Raw genomic sequence first — 23,372 nt, 5'->3', positions numbered from 1 at the left:
ATCCATTTCATCCCTATTCTAATTAGTGCCTTCATCATTCTCTCATTCAGGAATGGCATTACAGAACTCTTAGATAAATAATTCCGACTATCTGTTTTATTACACTCACACAGAATCTGGCACAGAGTAGGTGCTCCCTCCAAAAAGACTATCATTAAATGAAGAAACAGAAGAAGCTAATATTTACTTGATAATTATACTTGTGTCAGCTTACACCATGTGCTGACACTATGCCAGGTATGTACATAAATTTTCATGTATTCCTGATGAAACCTCACGGCATGTCATTATATTCATGTTGAAGCTATAAAACAGTTAAGATGAAGGTGTTTATGAAACTTCCCACTGGTCACAGTTAAATGATAGTACAGCTATGGTTGAAACTCAGGTCTATCTGGTTCAAAATTTTATTTTCCCACTACATTACATTATCTTTCCACAGATCTCATTAGCATCTCAAAAACTCTATATCTTAATATATCCTTACAGATTTCTTTCCATGGAGAAACTTTACAGGCAAGGAAAGAGGCCAGACATAAAAATTACCATGTTACAAAAACATCCATATAAATGAAGGTTTCTCTTATTGAGAGAACTTGAGAGTAGGAAGATAAACATTACCCTGATCTTACTTCTCTGTTCCTCTCAACACTACATTCCAAACAATACCTTCTCTCTCTTTGCTCTGTGTTTTAAAAATAATGATCTATTTTTTTCATATTCTTGTTTTTTCTTTCAAACGTTAGCCTCTAAATTTTAAGGGAAATAATTAAAAACAACCTGACTTCAGGCTTCTATGCAAACGAATACTAGTCTCAAAGTTTCTCAATCCAGCCTACTGTGAGATAAAATTAGGAAAACTGTTCAAATGTACTATAGCATTTACTTAGACCAGTGATAGCATCTTTTTCATTTTCACATGAGTTAAATGCCACGTGACTGTCATACAGATCCAAAAAAAATCTCTTGAATGATTTAATGAATTAATTGGAATTAATATTCAAAATGATGATGTGGAGGATGTGTAGGCTCATTTATAAAAGTTCAAATAATGTTCAATATGCCGCACTTAGTAAAAATGGATAATTAAATAATGAAAGCATAATGTTCAGTAATGACTTGAAAGTGATTCCTAAGTTAACCTTTTAACTTCATTTTAACAAGAAAATTTGGTTAAGCAAAGTAACCGATAAGCTAGGCATTAGAGTTGAGTAAAATTTTCACTTTAATTGCTTTATTCTTATACTTTAACTCTCTCTGCCAAGATTAGAGTAGCATTGAGGCAACTGTCATCAATGAAGACAGCAATATGGAACCTCTTTCAGAGGACTCATGACGTCATTGCTGCAACTGTGAAAGGTGCCTGGGAATTCTGTAAGATGAGGAAAATGGTGATCAGGTGATCCCTGTTCTGAATCCATTCTACAGTAACTGTGCTTCCATAAGTGGGAGTATCTTAGAGAAGAGACTACCTAATTAAAGTTGATCCCTAAACGACAAGGGGGTTGGAACATCTACTACTCACAAAGTTGAAAATCCACATATAACTTTTGACTCCTCTAAAACTTAACTAATAGCCGACTGTTGACCACAAAACTTACTGATAACATAAACAGTCAATTAACACATATTTTGTATGTTATATGTATTATATACTGTATTCCTACAATAAAGTAAGCTAGATAAACAAAATGCTATTAAGAAAATCATAAGGAAGAGAAAATATATTTACTACTCCTTAAGTGGAAGTGAATCATCATAAAAATCTTCATCCTTATTGTCTTCACATCAAGTAGGCTGATGAAAAGGTAGGCTGAGGTAAAAGTAGGCTGAGGAAAAGGTTGAAGAGGTGGAGTTGATCTTGTGGTCTTCGGGGTGGCAGAGGTGAAAGAAAATCCATGCAAAAGTGGGCCCAGTAGTTCCAACTTCTATTGTTCAAGGGTCATTTGCATTCTGTATCTTTTCATAAAGTATTTATTGACCACCTACTATGTGCTAGACATTGTTCTAAGTGAGTGGAATACATGAGTAATCGAGAAAGAAGAACTTGCCATTTTGCAACTTTACACTCTGACATGAAGTGACTATAATATAACAAGCAAATTATAAACTATATTAAAAGATAATACATGTTATGGGAAAAAAGAAAAACTAGAAAAAGGTAAAGGGACTGTGAGTACTTGGGTAGCGATGGATGAAGGTTGCTATATTAAATAGGTTGTCTAAGTTAGACCTCATTGAGAAAGTGTTATCCAAATCAGGAGTGGTTTTACATGAGATAGGTAGTTTTGTAAACGTATGAGGGCCAAGTGTTAGGAACGCTAGCCAGCCAGGGTTACTGCACAAAATGAATAAACAAGGCAACTTAGGACATGGTAATGGGCAGTCAACTCTTGTAGGCAACTGCAAACCCCTGCCTTTTACTTTGAGCAAAATGAAGGACCACTGGAACTTTCTGAGGAGTTACATGACCTGTATGACCTATATGTTTAAAGATGACGATGGCTATTCTGTTAAGAATAGATTGTAAAGATACTTGTATAGGAGCAGAGAGCTGGGTTGAGAGAAGATGACAACTTAGGCCAGGTAATAGCCCACTTGAGAGAAAATGATGACTTAGGCCAGGGTAAGAGCCCAGTTGAGAGAAGGTGATGACTTATGCCAGGGTAACAAGAGCTCTTTGTTCTAATTAAAAAAAAAAAAATGGGGGAAATACACATAAAATATTACTGTATTTACATTTTTAAGTATACAGTTTAGTGGTGTTAAACACATTCATAATGTTGTACAATCATCACTATCATCCATCTCCACAACTCTTTTTATCCTTGAAACTGAAATTCTGTATCCATTGAACAATAACTCTCCATTCATCCCTCTGCCAAGGCCCTGGCGATTGCCATTCTATGTTCTGTCTTTATGATTTTGACTACTTAAGTAACCATATATAAGTGTAATCACACAGTATTTCTCCTTTTATGAATGGCATAATGTCCTCTTGTTTCAACCATGTTGCAGCACGTGCCAGGATTTCGTTTTTTCACCTTCGATCTACTTGTCTTTGGATATAATGTGAGTCTCTTATAAATATCATATATTTGAATCATTTTTAAAAATCTATTGTCAATCACTTTTGATTGGAGAGTTTAAACTGTTTACATTTAAAGTAATTACAGTTGTCCCTGCATATTCACAATTCCACATCTATTGATTCAGTTATTCAGTAAACCATGAATTTAAAAGAATTAAAAAAATAAAATATAACAATATGATAAAATAATACAAATAATATCCAATACAGTATAACAATAATTTACATAGTATTCGATATTATAAATTATGTACATGGTATAAGTTATTATGAGTAACCTAGAGATCATTTAAAGTATATGTGAGAATTGCTTAGGTTTTATGCAAATACTAGGCCATTTTAAATAAGGAACCTGAGCATCTGAGAATTTTGGTATTTGCAGGGGTCCCAGAACAAATCCTCTGAAGATTTTAATGAAAAACTATACTGATAAGGAGAAATGAACTTCTGTCATTTTGCTACTTGTTTTCTACATGTTTTATAGCATTTTTGTCCCTCATTTCTGGCATTATTGTCTTCTTTTATGTTTAGTTCATTTTTTGTAGTGAAATATTTAAATTCCTTTCACATTTTCTTTTGTATGTATTCTATAGCTATTTTCTTTGTGACTACCATGGGCACTACATTTAATATCCCAAAATTGTAACACTCTAATTTGAATTTATACCAACTTAATTTCAGCGACACAAAAAACTCTGCACTTTTACGGCTTTATACCTGTTTCCACTGTTCATGTCACAAAATTACATCTTTATGCATTATATGCCCCAAAACATAAACTAATAATTTTTTAAGTACATTAATATCTTTAATTATATAGTAAAAAAGTGAAGTTACAATTTTACCAGCTTTTAGACCATTTAAAAAGATGTATTAGTCTCTTAAATCTGTAGAAAATAAAAAAAAAAATGGAGATACAAACCATTGTTAAGATAATACTAGCTTTTATAATTGTCCTTTATTTACCTTTATTAAGATCTTTATGTCTTCATCTGGCTTCAAGTTACTGTCTAGTTTCTTTTAATTTCACCCTGAAGGACTCCCTGAAGCATTTCTTGCAGGGAAGGTCTAGTGGCAATGAACTCTCTCTGAGCTTTTGTGTGTGTGGGAATGTGTCAATTTATTCCTCACTTTTAAAGAACAGTTTCGCTAGATATAAGATTCTTGATTGACAGCATTTTTGTTTTAGCACTTGAGATATATTTTCCGACTGCCTTCTGGTCTCTATAGTCAACTGCTAACAGTTGAAATGGATCAAAACTAATGGCAATTTACTACTCATGGCTTCCCCTGGAATTTGCAATACTTCAATAGGCTTCAGTAGTTACAGAATAGTTACATCAGACAGATTCTGCAACTGCAATTGTTTTCTAGGTAGGAAGACAGATTTCTGGTGCTTCCTACTTCATCATCTTCCCACAGATCCTTCTCAACTTCATGGTATATTTTGAACATAAGACTACTAAGTTTGCCTGGCAGGTTGGATAGAATGTGCAGGAGAAAGAGAGGAGTGAAGGAGGCATCCATGGTTTTTGACATGACCAAGTAAAAGGATCAGGTGTTGTCACCAGCTGAGACAGTGTAGATGACAGGTAGAGTAGAAATGGGGTGAGAAGAATATTGGTTGAATCTGAGATGTCTAGATATCCATATGGTGATGTCAAGTGGGCAGCTTCAAGTAAGCCTTGGAGAGAGGCCTTGGCTTGATCAGAAGCTTATGTAAGGGCATGGCACAAGTGACATCACAAATGGAGTGTGGGTGTAGACAGGGAGGAGCACTATAGATAATTCTTAGGGAACTTCAATATCATTAAGTTGTGTGGAAGAGTAGAAACCAGCAAACTAGGCTGAAAAATACAAGCAGTTTTGCAACAGGAGATAAAAATAGTCTTGTCCTGGAAGCCAATGAAGGCAATTTATCAAGAATAGTTAAAGACAGACTTTAATTACTGTGATTTCTTTATTGCTGCAGAGGCAAAACCAGCACCGCTGGAAACTTACAAGGATAAGGATCATATTTCAATGAGGAAATGGAAAAACTGAACAGCGATATCTACTCAATATTAGATCCAACTGGTTTATGAGGCATTGAACTTTCTTTTCAATCCTAGAAGTATTCATATACAGACTGATGAGTAGCACAAATACTGTAGAAATGATTCCTAAATTGGGTAGAAGATTCAGCCATATGACCTATGAGACACACTCCCAACTAATGAGTAGTTTATTTCTGCCTCACTTAACACCAGAGGAGAAATACATCTGTTTTTCCATCTGTGGGCCTTTGAAATCTTAGCAGTCTGTGTCCAGAATTATCTCAATGCCTCCTCAGATAAAAGAAAGTGAATTATACCATGGTTTAATGCAAAGAGAATCTTTGGTGCAGACAGATCCAGGTTCAAATGTTAACACACTCATTAATATATTGTGGGGCTGTAGGAAAGCCACTTACATAGTTTTAAACCTTATGCTCTTCTTTAGAACACTCACAATGTACTTCAGAAAAGAAAATAGCAGTTTGTTCTGCTTTTCTCAGTGTCTGATATATACAGGGTAGTCATAAAAACTGTAATTCTCTTAAGTGTGAGGTCCCAGGTTTAAGGACTATTTTACAATGTTTTAAAGTTGGTCATTCCTCTAAGCTTGAGTTTTACACTATGCTCTTAATTTAAGCACCATATCTATTCATAAACCAGAAATAAAATGTGCATTGTTTTTTCATAAAGACAAAATTTGAATATAGTTTTTAAACTCATAATAGATTTTGGTGGATTTTGGAGTCATGTTTGGGGTTAAATTTTCTACTGCATGTTTTAAGATATGATTTGCTTAGATTATAATAATGAACTACACGATGTAATAATGAGGTAAAGGCAACAGGCTGTAAACTTACTAATGATATTATTTTGGCAAGTCAGTTCCTATGAGAGTTTCCTTACATATAAAATGGGAAGGATAGTATTATTAGAATTTTGTGACAATCAAATGAGTCATAGATAAAAACTGTAAGTTATTTGGCATATAGACAACACATAATAATTCTTAGTTTTAATTATCTAGGAAAAAAGAAGCTTCTACATAGAACCAATTTTTCTACATTACTTGCTTTCCATTAGCCCAAACTATTTCTAAAATGTCTTTATTATTAGGAAAATAACATTAATAGTAACTAATTCAAACAGCACAAAAATGCCTGCAATAAAAAGGGAACCCCCTTTTACTTCAAATTATCTGTCTTACATTTATTTACATATAATTATAGGCACATGTATACACATGCATGTATACCTTTTATACTAAAGGGGAACAAATGCATTTGTTTCATGTAGCAAGGTGTATTTTTGCAAATATATAATTCTAACATAAATAGCTAGATGGGCAACTGCTTTCAAAAGTCTGTGCCTTTGTGATATTAATTAATTTTGCAAAACTGCTCTCTAAAATACTTGAGTCTATAATCTCTGACCAAGAGATTATGGGGTGAAATTTTCTACATGCCCTAAAATCATGATTGATTATAATCAAAACTTGTCAGATAAAGAACAGAAGCATCTCAAATTAATCATAATTTGTATTTTTCTAAAAAGTGAGGTTCACTTTTTTTATAGTATAGTATATATAGTATTATATAGTATAGTATAGTATAGTTCCCTTACACTATACATGTGTGATAGGAACATTAGCTTCTTGTTCAATTAGAAATATGAATTCATCTATATAGAAAGGCATGGATTTTCTGTCATGTGTTTCAACTATTCACATAAATTTAGAATTTCCTTTTTGATTTTAGTAATTAATTATCAACATGACTTTTCTTGTACAGAAGTTTTCAATTTATGTTTTAAAGTAATTTATTCATTTACTTATGGCTTCAGTAATTTTCATCATTTTTTTGGAAATGCTTTCCCCAATTAAACTTTATTAAATAAAATTGGCCATAACTCATTCTAGTACATTTATTTATTTATTTATTCATTGGCACTTAATTTTAGTTAGACACAGAATTTATTTTGGTGTAGAGGTAAGATAGGGATCTGGTCTTCCTTTTCTTTTTTCTCCAATTGTCTTACTGGTTATCTCTCTAACACTTATTCAATAAATGATTTATTCACATTGTTGTTAATATCTACTAATTATATACATCCATGTTTATTTAATAAGGAATAGAAAATTGGTTTTATTAAATGCATTTTTTGATCTAAAAAATTAGTGAATTTGTTTATTTTTAAAAATTAAATCAATCTTGCATTCCTGAAATGAACTACATTTGAGTGTAATTTACTATGCTGATAGATGTGTTCTACTGAAATACATTTGGTAATATTTTTGTAATATTTCTTATTACTGTAAAATAGACATAGCATAAAATTTACCATTTTAACTATTTTTAAAATATATCATTGTCATTATTATTTTTAGAGACAGGGTCTATATTACCTATATTGGACTTGAACTTCTGGGTTTAAGTGATCCTCCAGCCTTAGCCTACCCAGTAGCTGGGAAGTAGCTGCACGCCACTATACCTAGCCCATTTTAACTAATTTTAAGTGCACAAATATGTGGCATTAAGTACATTCACAATGTTGTGCAACTATCCATTTCTAGACGTTTTCATCATTCCAAACAAAAACTCTGTACCCATTAACGAATAATTTATCATTCGTTCCTCCCCCACAACCCCCTGCAACCTCTATTCCACTTTGTGTCTCTATAATTTCGCTTGTCCTAGGAACCTCATAAAAGTAGAATCATATATTTGTTCTTTTTGATGGGTTTATTTTATTTAGCATAATGTGTTCAATGTTCATCTATGTTGTAGAATATAATAGAATTTCATTACTCTTTAAGGTTGAATAATATTCCATTATATGTGTATACCACATTTTATTGATCTGGTAATTTGTTGAGGATATTTGGGTTGTTTTTACCTTTTGGCTATTGTGAATAATACTTCTATGAACACTAGTGCTCAACACTTGGTAATATTTTACAGTTTTCCAATTCGTATTCACAACTGAGGTTGTTCTACAGTTTTATTTTTGTGACATCCTTATGAAACGCATGTATTTTTAAGAAGGTTCTTTATAAAATTGCATAAATCTAAAACTGTGTATTACACAAATTTATTTTCACAATGACTTACCTTAAAAAATGAAAATAAAAGTTACTCCTAATTTTTCTACATGGATCTAAATGTCTTTCAACAAGTTGGTTGCAGTCAGTTCCTAACTTAATAAAAGTATTAATAATCCCTTATCTACATGTTTCTAGGTAAAAAGCATTAATTTTCACTTCCTTATTTCTCATAGAAAGTTTTATTTTTCTGCTAATCCCCCAAAATACAGTATTTAAGTTTATATCAAATTCACTTGCTTCCACTTTTCAAAATCAATAATAAAATGGAAATCCATTCTATTGATAATGCAATGTCTCTTGATTATAATGGTGATATTTCTTTTCTGATCTCTTAAACATCTGTCTACATAAAAGGCCACTTCTACTGCAACAACAAAAGAAATAGCAGAAGATCCATCTGTGCGCTAATGAGTGTAGAGAAGCTTACTGAAGGCTCCCTGAGTTAAACAAACAAACAAATGAACAAACAAGCAAATAAAGAATGGCAGGATTGTAGAGAGGCACATGAGATGAAAGATTTTTTGGCTGTCACAGGGCCCTAAGGAAAGAATACGGGTTTGGACATTTTTCTAAAAGCACCTGCATTTTAATGGTCCTTTTGAAGCAGTCTTCAGTTTTCCAGTTGAGGGTAAATGTGAAAATAAGAAGCAACCCTCCCAAATAAGGTAGAAAATATTAGCCTGAGGTATGAGAAGGAAAGGGCTAGGGGTTTTGTTAGAGAATGAAAACAACTAGTTAAAACAGGCTGAATATTCACTAGACCTAGAAAAGGAGACTGGTATGATTTCAGGAAAATCAAGGACATATTTGCAAGGGGTCATAAAAAATGATGTGACTATAAGCACAACTAATTCAGAATTAGAAATGTATGACTCAATGTGGGAGGAAAACATAAAAAATTAAAAAAATACAAAATGGAAAAATAATATTTGAAGTACATGGGATAGGCATTAATTAAAAGGACAGGTAATCAGAAAAGACAAATTCTAGACATAATACCACTGAAAATTTCTAAATTTTCCTAGAAAACAGGATTATTTCACATGCCATTCTATTTGAGAGAGTATAGTCTACAGCAATTTGAAATTTTTTTCCTCATAAACATGTGAATCAGTGTCATATCGTTTTCTCAGTTAAAATTTAAATTCACAAACGAGGAGTTGGGAAACTGATATGAATGAAGCTGAAATCACAAAGCCCGTCAAATCCTCTCTTCCATTTACTTTAGAAAAATAAAAAGCAATGCTGTGCAGTGGTCTGTGGTAAAGATAAAACAGGTTTAAGCTGTAAGCTACAGAGTGGCTTCTGAAAAACCATATTGCTTACAAAAATAGATGTGTTTCCAAGATTGTAAGTGGTTATATTTGGCTTTGAGTTTTAGTTTCCACAAGAGTCGTAGTTTCCACATTTAGGAACTATTCTTAAATGATCTGATAACTACTTTAAAAGTCAGAAAAATCACACTCATCAAGTACTTGGACTTGGGTATTTCATCTTTTGATGTATAAAGAAGGAAACTCACACTCTGTGGGAAGACATGGCAAGTTGCAATCATGGATGAGACTTCTTCCAACCAGGCACAGAAGGCTGCCCCTTTTTCTGGGACTAAATAGAATAAGAATAAGTATAGAGCAAGTGAGATGGTTTTAAACACTTTGGAACTTTAATTTTCTGCATAAATCTACATAAGAAATTGATTTGAAAACCAGCACAGGGGAATGTGGCTGCGTTTGATCTTAAAAAAGGTCAAATTTGGGGCAGATTTACACTCCTGGCAAGATATTGCTTTAAAAAGTTGGCAGTAACTCAAGTCAAGAAATATAAAGTGGGCCTTGGGGCAAATTTAATTGAAGAAAAGGTCTGATGTATTTCACAGAATTCTAAAGGTACATCAAAGAGATACTTTTAAAAGGCATTGAGAGGCTGAATTGCCTAGGCGAACAAACAGGTACACCAGCAAGCAACAACTAGATACCCTCTTACAAGAGGAAGCCGCACATTCCTGTCCTCTAATGGTCTCTCAGTTTACCCAGACATGTGCCAAGCATTCCTTTTGCATATCTAGCAGTAACAAAATATAGCACAGCTTGTGCCATTTAGGTATACCTTGGTTTATTAGATCCTACAAGGCACTTGTTTGTTGTGGCACAAGAAAATATGGAATTTTTATCATTTCTCCAAGGATAACAATTGTCTTCATTAATATCAAATTTATACCCTAAGCTATGTTTTTATTCTTTTTGTATCTGTAACAGCTTTGCATTTCACCACTAACTCATGATGTAATTGTACTGAAGACATTTAAAACTGCAAGTAAACTCAATACACATAGTTCCTACACTACCAACAACTTACTATAAGAAGCCAGTACCACATTTACACATGTACAGGCAAAAACAGTGAGCTACGATCACTGCATGCCTGAAAGAGATTGTATTATGATGCTGACTGTAATATGCACAATAGGTGGAGATGTTAAACTTTGAAAGAAATGGCATATTGGACAATGAAACATAGTATATGTGGAGGAGAAATAGCAAATGTTAAGAATAGTGTTTATTCTCTTCATATATATAAATATATATGTATACATGAATATAAATATACATTTATATTTACATATACATATATAATTATGTGTGTGTGTGTGTATATACACACACACATTTTTTTTTTAACTGTTCCTTGCAAAGCAGGGCTAACTCATAGGCAGTGCACCTAGAGTCAGCCTCCAGATTCTTCAAGAATGTCTTAGGAATATGGAGGAACATATTGACACAAGTTGCCTTTGTAGAGGCAAAGGGTCAAAATGGCGGACTAGAAGCAAGAAGCTCATGTGTACTGCTCTCATGGAGAGGAAAGAAAAGGGCTAGTGAACGCTGACCCAACAAGCTGATCACCTAAGAAATCGCTTTGGGATCCATCAAGGCAGGAAGAGGACACAGCAGAGAAGAACAAAGCTGGGCAGAAACCCATGTGGAATCAATGCGTAGACAGGAGAAGCTCCCCATAAGGGAAAGCTCCCCATATAGAAATTCCATGGGAGATTCTCTTGACAGGGACCTGTGCAAGACTGGGGATGGGAAAATGCCCCTGGCCCCGCTGCACTACACCACACACTTCTAAACTGAGGCAGAGAGCTACCAGTAGTTTTGGCAAAGGTAACTCTGAAGTCCACAGAGACCTCTCCAGCCTTAGACCCTGAAACAGACTAGTACCAGTGCCATAGCCCTGATGGAATGTGTGGGAGCAGTAAGATTGATCCATTCACCCTCACCAGACAAAGCTTGGGGCCAGCTTCTGGCCCAGTAGTCCCTCTTCTGCTTGAACTCAGTTGGTGGATACAGCCTTCTGTTGTCTTAGAAAATAACCAGAGAGCAGGGCGGGTGACTTCACCTACCCCCAACACTGGTAGCAATGTGTGCCACGCCTGCTAGATCTTTTAGCCCGCTGTCTTACTTCTGTCCAAACTCTGTGGGAAGGCACAATCACGTGTTCCCTGGGAAAGTACCCAGGACAGTCGTCTGACCCCACCCACTGCTGGCTTGGTTGGTGACTAAGCAGGGAGAAGCCTTCACCGAAAGAAGTGAGACACCTTTGTTCATAGGCTGATGGAGGATCAGGGCGTGCCTCCCTCCACAGGGCCAACTACAGCCTGTCTGCAGACCACTGCCGCTACCTGAGGAAGCCTTATGGAATAAAACACCCAGCAAAAGAAACGCGGGGATGGAGCTTGATTGAAGGGGGCTCCTCCAAGGCCTGGAAGCAGACTACGTGAGTGGGCCATCCGTCTCTGGAGCATCACAGAGAACTACTGCCAACTGTGCCAAAAAACAGAAGAGCCACACAGCGGAGTAAGAGCCTATCTGCTGGCTAACACTCTTAAGTGCCACCTACTGGACTATGGCCAAAAAATACAGGACTAAAATATTTTGCCAGCATATCCCAGCCAACACATGTGCACCCTGCTATACCACCATGGCTGCTGGCACATGAGAAGAATCATGGATCCCATTGCCACCACCCTGACGAAGCACTTTGGCTGGGATCCCCCATCAAACAGTTGTGACCACAAACCAGAATCACGTTAGCCTCCCCAGCACAGCAGGTTCCTCACCTCAAGGGGCCAGAGAACAAAGATGGGGACCTGGTACCAGTCCACTCAGGGTAAGAGCATGTAGCCCAGGAGTGCAGAACTGAGCTATGGTCCCCTGAAATATTCCAGAATCAAAGCCAGTTGACTGAACCCGCCTTATACCAAAGTCAAACTGCCAAGGGCATCAAAGAAGATAAATGCAAAAAAAAAAAAAAAAAAAAAAAAAAAACCCAACCAAAGGACAGTGACTTCAAATATTAAAGGACCATTGGCCCACACAGAGAAAAAAGAACCAGTGTAAGAACCCTGGTAAGTCAAAAAACCAGAGTGTCTTCCTACCTCCAAACAACTTCATTAGTTCCCCAACAATGTTCTTAACCAGGCTGAACTGGGTGAAATGGCAGATAAATAATTCAGGGTATGGATAGGAATGAAGATCACGGAGATTCAGGAGATAGTAAACATCCAATCCAAGTAATCTAAGGAATACAATAAACCATTACAGAGAATAAAAGATGAAGTGGCCATTTAAAGAAAGAACCAAAGTAATCTGATAGAGCTGAAAAATGGATTACAAGAATTTAATAATATAATCACAAGTATTAACAACAGAATAGACCAAACTGAGGAAAGAATCTCAGAGTTCAAACACTGGTTCTACAAATCCACTCAGTCAGACAAAAATAAAGAAAAAAAGAAAAAACATGTATGAAGAAAACCTCTGATGATATGGGATTATGTAAAGAGATCAAAACTACAACTCACTGGTATCTCTGAAAGAGAGAGAGAGAGAAAGCAAGCAACTTGGAAAGTATATTTGAGAATATTGTCCATAACAATGTCCTGAACCTTGCGAGAGGCCAATATCCAAATTCAGGAGATGCAAACAACCACTGTAAGATACTATAGAAGATGACCATCCCCAAGACACATAGTCATCAGATTTTCAGTCAAAATAAAATAAAAGACATTAAAGGCAGCTAGAGAGAAGGGGCAGGTCACCTACAAAGGAAACCCGATCTGGCTAACAACAGTCCTGTCAGCAGTAACCCTGTAAGCCAGAAGAGATTGAGGGCCTATATTCATCATTCCTAAAGAAAAGAAACTACAACCAATAATTTCATATCCTACCAAAATGAGCTTCATAAGCAAATGAGAAATAAGATTCTTTTGAGACAAGTAAACGCTAAGGGAATTCATTAATACCAGAACTGCCTTACAAGAGGACCTTAATGGAATACTAAATATAGAAACAAACGACTATTATGTACCACCACAAAAACACACAAGTACATAGACCATTTACACTATAATGCAACTACACAGTCAAGTCTGCATAATAACTACCTAATAACATGATGATAGGATCAAATCACACATATCCAAACTAACCTTGAATATAAATGGGTGAAATGCCCCAACTAAAAGGCACAGAATGGCAGACTGGATAAAGAAACAAGACCCAACTGTATGTTCCTTGAAGAGACCCATCTCACATGCAATGACATCCATAGGCTCAAAGTAATGGGATGGAGAAAAATCTACAAAGCAAATGGAAAGAAACAAACAAACCAAAAATAAGGGGTTGCTACTCTAATCTCAGACAAACAAACTTTAAGCAAACAAAAATCAAAAGAGAAAAAGAAGTACATTACATAATAGAAGGGTTCAATTCAGCAAGAAGACTTAATTAACCTAAGCATATATGCATGCAACATAGGAGTACCCAGATTAATAAGCAAATTCTTAGAGACCTACAGAGAAACCTAGATAACCACACAACAATAGTGGGAGACTTCAACACACCACTGACAGTATTAGACAGATCATCATGACAGTAAACTAACAAAGATATTCAGAACCTGAACTCAACACTTGGCTAAACGAACTTAATACACATCTAAAGAACTCTCTACCCCAAAATTTCAGAATATATGTTTCTCTCTGCACATGGCACTTTAAAATCGACCACACGATTGGCCATAAAAAAATCCCCAGAAAACTGAAAACAAAACAAAACAAAACAAAAACTGGAATCATACCAAGCACGCTCTTGGACCACAGCACAATAAAAATATATATCAATGCTAAGAAGATTGCTCAAAACCACAGAATTACATGGAAATTAACCTGCTCCTGAACGACTTTTGAGTGAACAATGAAATTAAGGCAGAAATCAAGAATTTCTTCGCAACTACTGAGAACAAAGATACAACATACAAGAATCACTGGGATACAACTAAAGCCTTATTAATAAGAAATATTATAGTGCAAAATGCCCATATCACATAACTAAGAAGATCTCAAATTAGCAACCTAACATGACACCTAGAGGAACTAGAGAAACAAGAGCAAACCAACATCAAAGCTAGCAGAAGACAAGAAATAAACAAAACCAGGCCTGAACTGAAGGAAGTTGTAACATGCAAAAAACACAAAAGTTCGCATCCAGGAGTTGGTTTGCTGAAAGAATAAATAAGATAAACCACTAGCTAGACTAATAAAGAAAAAAAAAAAAAAAAAAAAAAAAAAAAAGAGATGATCCAAGTAAACACAAAGAAATAAGAAAGGGGATGTTACCACTTTAGGGATCCCACAGAAATACAATAACCTTGAGAGACTATTAAAAACACCTCTATAACACATGCTAGAAAACTTGGAAGAAACTGGGAAATTCCTGGACACATACAACCTCCCAACACAGAACAAGGAAGAGACTGAATCCCTGAACAGACCAATAATGAGTTCCAAAATAGAATCAGTAATAAACAGACTACCAACCAGAAAAAGCCCAGGAACAGTTGAATTCACAGCCAGATTTTACCAGATATATAAAGAAGAGCTGGTCCCATTCCTACTGAAACTATTCTAAACCTCTAACTCATTCTATGAATACAGTATCATCCTGATACCAAAACCTGGAATAGACACAATGAAAAAGCACTAAAACTTCAGGCCAATATCCTTGATGAACATAGATGCAACAGTCCTCAACAAAATACTAGCAAACCAAATCCAGCAGCAGATTAAAAAGCTAATATTCCACAATCGAATAGGCTTTATCCCTGAGATGCAAGGTTGGTTTAACATATGCAAATCAATAAATGTGATTATTCACACAAGTTAAACTAAAATCAAAAACCGTACGATCATTTCAATAGACACACAAAATTATGTCAATAAAATTCAACATCTCTTCATGTTAAAAACCCTGAACAATCTAAGCATTGAGGGAACATACTTCAAAATAGTAAGAGCCATCTATGAAAAACCCACAGCCAACATACTGAATGGGCAAAAGCTGAAAGCATTCACCTTCAAAACCAGAACCGACAATGATGCCCTCTCTCACTACTCATATTCAACACAGTACTGGAAATCCTAGCCAGAGAAATCAGGCAGGAAGAAGAAATAAAAGACATGCAAAGAGAAAGGGAGAAAGCCAAAATATCCTTATTTTCAGATGATATGATATTGTACCTATGAAGCCCCACTAGTCTCTTCTCAAAAGCTCCTAGACCTGATAAGGAACTTCAGCTACATTTCAGGATACAAAATCAATGTACAAAAATCAGTAGTAGTATTTCTATACACCAACAACATCAAAGCTGAGAATCATATCAATAACACAATCTATTCACAATAGCCACAAAAATCCTAGAAATACAGTTAAATAAAAAAGTAAAAGATCTCTATAATGAGAATGACTAAATACTGCCCGAAAGAAATCAGACAAGACACAAACAAATGAAAAAACATCCCATGTTCATGGATAATGAAAGAATCAATAGTTTTTAAATGGCCATACTGTTCAAAACAATTTACAGATTCAATCCTATCCCTATAAAACTACCAATGATATTCTTTACAGAATTAAGAAAAATGATTCTAAAATTCATATAGAACAGAATAAAAGAGTCCAAATAGCCAAAGCAATCCTAAGCAAAAAGAACAAAGCTAGAGGCATCACATTACCTGACTTCCAACTATACACTACAATAACCAAAACAGCATGTTACTGGCACAAAAACAACCACCTAAACCAATGGACAGAAAAGAGAACCCAGAAATAAAGTCACACATCTACAATCACCTAATCTTCTACAAAGTCAAAAAAAAAAGAAAAACAAAAACAGGCAATGGGGATAACTAGCTAGCCATATGCTGAATATTGAAGCTTACACCTTCTTTACACTAGTTACAAAAATAAACTCAAGAAGGATTAAAGACCTAAATGCAAAATCCAAAACTACAAAAACTCTGGATGATAACCTAGGAAATTATCATTCTGGAAGTAACCCCTGGCAAAGACTGCATGACAAAGACACTAAATGCAATTGTAACAAAAACAAAAATTGACAAATGGGTCCTAGTTAAACTAAAGAGCTTCTGTACAGCAAAAGAAACTACTGATAAAACATACAACCTACAGAATGGAAGAAAATATTTGCAAACTATGCATCTGACAATGTTCTAATATGCAGCATCTACAAAGAACATAAAAAAATTAACAAGGATAAAACAATCCCATTAAAAAGTAGGCAAAGTATATGAACGGTCACTTTTCAAAAAACATACATGTGGTCAACAAGCAAATGAAAAAATGCTTAACATCACTAATAATTAGACAAAATGCAAATCAGAAGCACAATGAGATACCACCTCACACCAGTCAGAATGGCTATTATTAAGAAGTCCAAAAATACCACATGCTGGTGAGGTTGCCAAGAAAAGGAAATGCTTATACACTGCTGGTGAGAATGTAAATTTTATCAGCCACTGTGGGAAGCAGTTTTGCAAATTCTCAAAGAATTTAAAATAGAACTATTACCTGACCCAGCAATCCCATTATAGGGTATATACTCAAAGGAATATAAATCATGCTACCATAAAGACACATGCACACATATGCTCATAACAGCACTATTCATAACAGCAAAGACACAGAATCAACTTAGATGCCCTTCAATGGTAGACTGGATTTTTAAAAAATGTGGTATGTATACACCATGGAATACTACGCGGCCATAAAAGAAGTTACCATGTCCTTTGCAGCAATATAGATGGAGCGGGAGGACATTATCTTAAGTGAGCTAATGCAGGAACAGAAAACCAAATACTGCATGTTTTCACTTGCAAGTGGGAGCTAAACATTCAGTACACATGGACACAAAGAAAGGAACAATAGACACTGGGGTCTACTTGAGGGTTGAGGGTGGGAGTAGGGTGAGAATGGAAAAACTACCTATCAGGTACTATGTTTATTACCTGGGTGAGGAAATAATCTCTACACCACATCCCCATGACACACAATTTACCTATATAATAAATCTGTGCATGTAACCATGAAACTAAATTGAATATTAAAAATAAGTAATTGCTGTGATTCCGAAACATTTGCAAATGCAAACAATAGATGTACAACATCTATTTCTCTATTAATCTCTTTTGAAATAAATTTTGTTGTGTATTTTCAAGGTACACAAAATTATTTTATGGGATACATATACAAAGTAAAAAAAAAGGTACTAAAGTGAAGCAAATTAACATATTCATCCGAATAGTTGCCCATTATTTTATTTGCTTTTGTAGGCAAAAGCAGCTAAATTCTACTCATTTAGCACGAATCACAAATACATGTCTATTAATTTTATTATAAAAATACAAAGCCAAGAGGGACTAGGCAGAGCCGTGGAACCGCTGCCGGGTCGTTGTCCGGTCTACGTAGCGCTGCCAGAGCGCTCAGCGTCCGCCGCCGCGGTGGGAGGCAAGTGGAAACCATCTCCCCAGGAGACGGGCGCACCTTCCCGAAGTGCAGCCAGACCTGCGTGTTGCACTACACCGGGATGCTTGAAGATGGAAAGAAATTTGATTACTCCCGGGACAGAAACAAGCCCTTTAAGTTTATGCTAGGCAAGCAGGAGGTGATCCGAGGCTGGGAAGAAGGGGTTGCCCAGATGAGTGTGGGTCAGAGAGCCAAACTGACTATATCTCCAGATTATGCCTATGGTGCCACTGGGCACCGAGGCATCATCCCACCACATGCCACTCTCGTCTTCGATGCGGAGCTTCTAAAACTGGAATGACAGGAAGGGCCTCCTCCCTTAGCTCCCTGTTCGTTGGTCTGCCATAGAGGGATCTGGTGCCTCCAGACGTGTGCGCATGAATCCATATGGAGCTTTTCCTGATGTTCCACTCCACTCCGTATAGACATCTGCCCTGACTGAATGTGTTCTGTCACTCAGCTTTGCTTCTGACACCTCCGTTTCCTCTTCCCCTTTCTCCTCATATGTGTGTTTACCTAAACTATATGCCATAAACCTCAAGTTATTCATTTTATTTTGTTTTCATTTTGGGATGAAGATTCAGTTTCAGTCTTTTGGATATAGGTTTCCAGTTAAGTACATGGTCAGGCATTAGCAGCACAAGTGATAGGTTAATGTTAGAATAGGAATTGGTGTTGGGGGCCGGGGGTTGCAAGAATATTTTATTTTAATTTTTTAGATGAAATTTTTATCTATTATACATTAAACATTCTTGCTGCTGCGCTGCAAAGCCATAGCAGATTTGAGGTGCTGTTGAGGATTGAATTATTCTCCAAGTTGAGAGATGTCCTTGGGTTAAATTACAAACCCTACCTAAAACTGAGGTGGCGATGGGGAGAGCCTTTGCCTCCACCATTCCCACCCCACCCTCCCCTTAAACTCTCTGCCTTTGAAAGCAGATCATGTTCACTGCAATGCTGGACAATATAGGCATCTCTCCCTGGGCCCGCAGGGACCTCTGAAGCCTTCCTCGTAGCCTGGCTTATTTTGTTATTTTTATTTTTTTTCATCCTGTGGTTTTTCTAATGGACTTTCAGGAATTTTGTAATCTTATAACTTTCCAAGCTCCACCACTTCCTAAATCTTAAGAACTTTAATTGACAGTTTAAATTGAAGGTGCTGTCTATAGACAACACCCAGTGAAAGCCCAGCCATCATGACAAATCCTTGAATGTTCTCTTAAGAAAATGATGCTGGTCATCACAGCTTCAGCATCTCCTGTTTTTTGAGCTTGGCTCCCTCTGCTGATCTCAGAGTTTCCTGGCTTTTCCTCCCTCAGTGCCTTCTCACCCCTTTGCTGTCCTGTGTAGTGATTTGGTGAGAGAAATCATTGCTGCCCCTTCCCCCCAGCACCATATATGAGTCTCAAGTTTTATTATTGCAATAAAAGTGCTTTATGCCGGCTTTTCTAAAAAAAAAATATGTGTGTGTGTGTGTGTGTGTGTGTGTGTGTGTGTGTGTATAGCCAAATAAGAAAAACTACTCATTAAAATAATTTAATATTATAATATGACATATTTCCCCAAGTCAAACTATTAAATGTAAAGCACCAGGGCTAGATAAATCAATCTTAAAGAGCATTTTTTTTTAAAGAGTAAAAATTAAAGAGTAATTTTTATAAATTAAATTTTAAACTTCATTCAATTTCTTGTAGTATTCAACTATGTCAACAAATTCACTTGAAATTGGAGAGTAATTGAAACACAATCTATCCAAAAAAAGTCATGTAGTAAAGTCTTGAGAGGACCATTTCCCTAAGAATTCCCATAGTCATTTATTGCTCTTTGAGAGGACTGTGTCATCAACACATTAATTATTGGTACAAATAGACAGCAGTTGTCAAGGGGAGAAATCGTTCTGAGAGAAAGCTGTGTAAAGGAAGTCTTTCACCAGTGTGGCCCCCTGAAGGATAAATCACTTTTCTATTACAAAAGATTCAACTTTAAACCAATAAATACTGTTGTGTTCTGCTCAACAGCTCATAGTATTACACCACATCACACATTTTACAGCTCATAAATGTACATTGAATACAGCTCAAGTTTAGTGATCACAATCTTAACACTATCTGATTGATATTTTTCTAAGAAATGGACAACGAACAGCAGGAAAAAATCACAACTTTTATAATAAAATATGGTGTGTTTTCAAAAGATTATTAAATATAGTAAGATATAGTTTGTTTTCAAAATATTATGATTTATTATACTATAAAAACAAGAACAAGGTAGGTCAACTTTGATAAGTGAGTATAGTCTCCTCCTCAGAATTTCACTGTTTTTCTGTAGAAAACCTCTAAAGTTCTCTTTTGTGTGATAATTAGATGAAATGAATATTCCTTTAAAAATAAATTAAAGGAGTTTCGCAGGCTATTCATAATTTAAAGAAATGGTAAATTTTCTCAAGCATGAATTGTTATTTGACACTATTCCATAAAACTATTAGGTGTTATCATTTTTCACATTCTTCCACATTTAACATGAAAAAGTGATGCAAATATGTGGGCATGATCAGTCAAGTTAAAAATGTAACGGTGCACCAAAAATGAAGAGCCTAAAATTATACTAACTGCACTAAAGATTTCCATCTCTAACAGAAGCATGACCTTGAAAAATTCATGATTTTTCAGTTACCTCATCTATAAAATAAAAGTTTTATATATTCTGTGATTTCCAAGATTAGTCCCAGCCTAAACATTCCATAATTTTAAAAATTATAAGAGACATAATAGTTTGCTGGTGATCCGTGGTCCATGGCAGTTGAGAATAAGCAGTTTTATTGTTAGAGCATTTTCTTATACATTACAAAATTAAACTTCAGACAAAAATTTGACATCATAGAATATTCTTATTTGGGTATTCATCATTCTGAATCAAACATAGATCCAGTAATAATCAGCAAAAAACCACTCATATGGGAACTTGAAGAGCCATCAAGACTTTAAATGTCTTACATACCTTGTCAGTGTAATTTGATCAGAGACTACAGAACTAAATTTTTATTTAGAGGCAGGTATTGAGTCTGTCATTGACTTTCCCTTATCCAGAGATACAAATATGTTATTCCAAGAATCATCATCAAGTTATACCATATTTAAATGTATGATTTAAGAAAAGAACCTTCTATTCAAGACTATAACTGGTTAATTGATCAAGTGAAAAACGACATATTATTCTTTATACTCCGACATATTTCTACCTCATTTCACTACCATGCAAATTTTTCATGTACATTTCTAAGCCTGCCCAATTTAATATTCAAGAGAACACGATTATAAAGCAAATCTAATAAAGTTTATTTTAAAAACATACACCCATTTTAAACAGCTTTCTTGTAGTAGAGTCGAGCTCAAAAACAAATTCCATGCCCAAAACATTTTATCTCAAAGACAAATTTTATGGTTTGCTGGGCTTTAACAATTTTATCCCTGTTTGAAATAATTATAGACAAAGCATCTAGTTAATTATATTTACTAAAGTTTATCATAGTAGAAGACAATTGGTAAACCAGAGCATTTATTTCTGTAATCGTTACTATTAGGATAATTACATGGTCCTTGCTTCACATTCACTCTTCAGAAAGTTAATTATCAGCTTGAATCTTTGAGTTTACATTTTAGTTTCCTCCATTCATTTGACCAAAACAAAAAATCCCTCTTTTTACCCATTGAAATGTATGAATATAATTGATAAAACCATGCCACTGAATGCTATCTTTTATAATCAATGATCTACTAGTGAAAAATTAGTTTAAAGAAAGATGTAACATTAAGAATGATATTGTAATTATTTTACGAATAAACTTTGATTATAGAAGACTATAGGTTATAATCTAAGAGTCTAATAACCTAAATGATTTTCTTAGATATATTAATAATAATTCCCTGCTAATTTTCTAATGTTACATATTTAGTATAATTAACTCTACTCCGTTTTATAATAAGGAGATACATTTTAACATGAATCGAAGATAATCATGTGGGTGCACATATTTGGACAAATTGATGTATCATTTATATTTTGAATACATGATTAAAATATCTGATTATGCCTCCTACATTCACAGAACAAAAATGCTGTAGCCTTCAGTTTAAAATTACCCTCATCATTGCACTTTCAAAAGTTTTCCTTTCCCTCTGTCAATATCACGTGCTTGCATATACCTACATTATGAAGCGTCAAATATTTATTTTATAAAAGTCAATAAATAAAATATTTGCCGGGCGCGGTGGCTCAAGCCTGTAATCCCAGCACTTTGGGAGGCCGAGACGGGCGAATCACGAGGTCAGGAGATCGAGACCATCCTGGCTAACACAGTGAAACCTCGTCCCTACTAAAAAATACAAAAAACTAGCCGGGCGAGGTGGCGGGCGCCTGTAGTCCCAGCTACTCGGGAGGCTGAGGCAGGAGAATGGCGTGAACCCGGGAGGCAGAGCTTGCAGTGAGCTGAGATCCGGCCACTGTACTCCAGCCCGGGCGACAGAGCCAGACTCCGTCTCAAAAAAAAAAAAATAAAAAATAAATAAATAAATAAATAAATAAATAAATAAATAAAATATTTTATCATTTTTTAAATCAATTCTATGAGAACAAAGTATATATGGTAGTACCTTTGGATACTGCTTGACAGGAATCAGTACTCTTTCTGAGAGCTTTATGTTTTTGTTGCTGATGACATCAAGATACTTCTTTTCTTCGTCTTCCTTTTTTCCATCAGAACCTTGAAATTTTTCAATTTCTGGAAGAAAAACACAGGAAGAAAACAAGTGAAATAAGGAAAAATGTTATAAATATGCTGAAAAATGCTATCATAAATAATATTCATATTACTCGTCGTCTCAGATAAGATTTCGATGAATAGTGATAAAAGGCCTGAAACAGCATCTCGCTAACAGTTATGTGAATGCTGCTACTGTATGTAAGAGAAGCTCTGTCAACTCAAACTAAAAAGTGATAATTGAAGATGTGACTGTGTCTTCTGTGAAAAAATTGATGAATTTAATTAATTTTAATATCTTCAAACAAAATTAAAAAGGTAATATATGTCCTTTGACTATTTAAACTATTTTAACAAACTTAATTTTTTCTAGGAGCAATAAATAGAACAAAATACATTTTAAGGATATATGCTTTATTTTTACTAAGAATTATTCCTAAGAAAATAAAAATAATTAAAATGGTAATTATTTAGTTAGCTAAAATACGTAGTAAAGAGAAATTGCATG

At 35.1% G+C, this 23,372-nt stretch overlaps 1 protein-coding gene and 1 pseudogene across 3 annotated transcripts in view; one reads left to right on the top strand and one right to left on the bottom strand.

Moving 5' to 3' along the window:
* Positions 1–23,372, bottom strand: part of KHDRBS2 (KH RNA binding domain containing, signal transduction associated 2) — a 627,085-nt gene that overhangs the window by 486,805 nt on the left and 116,908 nt on the right. For all 3 annotated transcript variants that reach the window (XR_004056854.1, XM_030928982.1, XM_030928983.1), the window contains exon 2: positions 22,758–22,885. Coding sequence is in view for 2 of the 3 variants with exons in the window: in XM_030928982.1 (XP_030784842.1) it covers positions 22,758–22,885 (128 nt within the window). In the remaining variant the exon portion in view is untranslated. The remainder of the gene's footprint in view (positions 1–22,757; positions 22,886–23,372) is intronic.
* On the top strand, positions 17,961–18,454 carry LOC115896908 (annotated as a pseudogene).

The sequence above is a fragment of the Rhinopithecus roxellana genome, chromosome 4 (assembly GCF_007565055.1).
Source record: "Rhinopithecus roxellana isolate Shanxi Qingling chromosome 4, ASM756505v1, whole genome shotgun sequence".
Taxonomy (NCBI): Eukaryota; Metazoa; Chordata; class Mammalia; order Primates; family Cercopithecidae; genus Rhinopithecus; species Rhinopithecus roxellana.
This window is presented reverse-complemented; position numbering and strand designations above follow the sequence as displayed.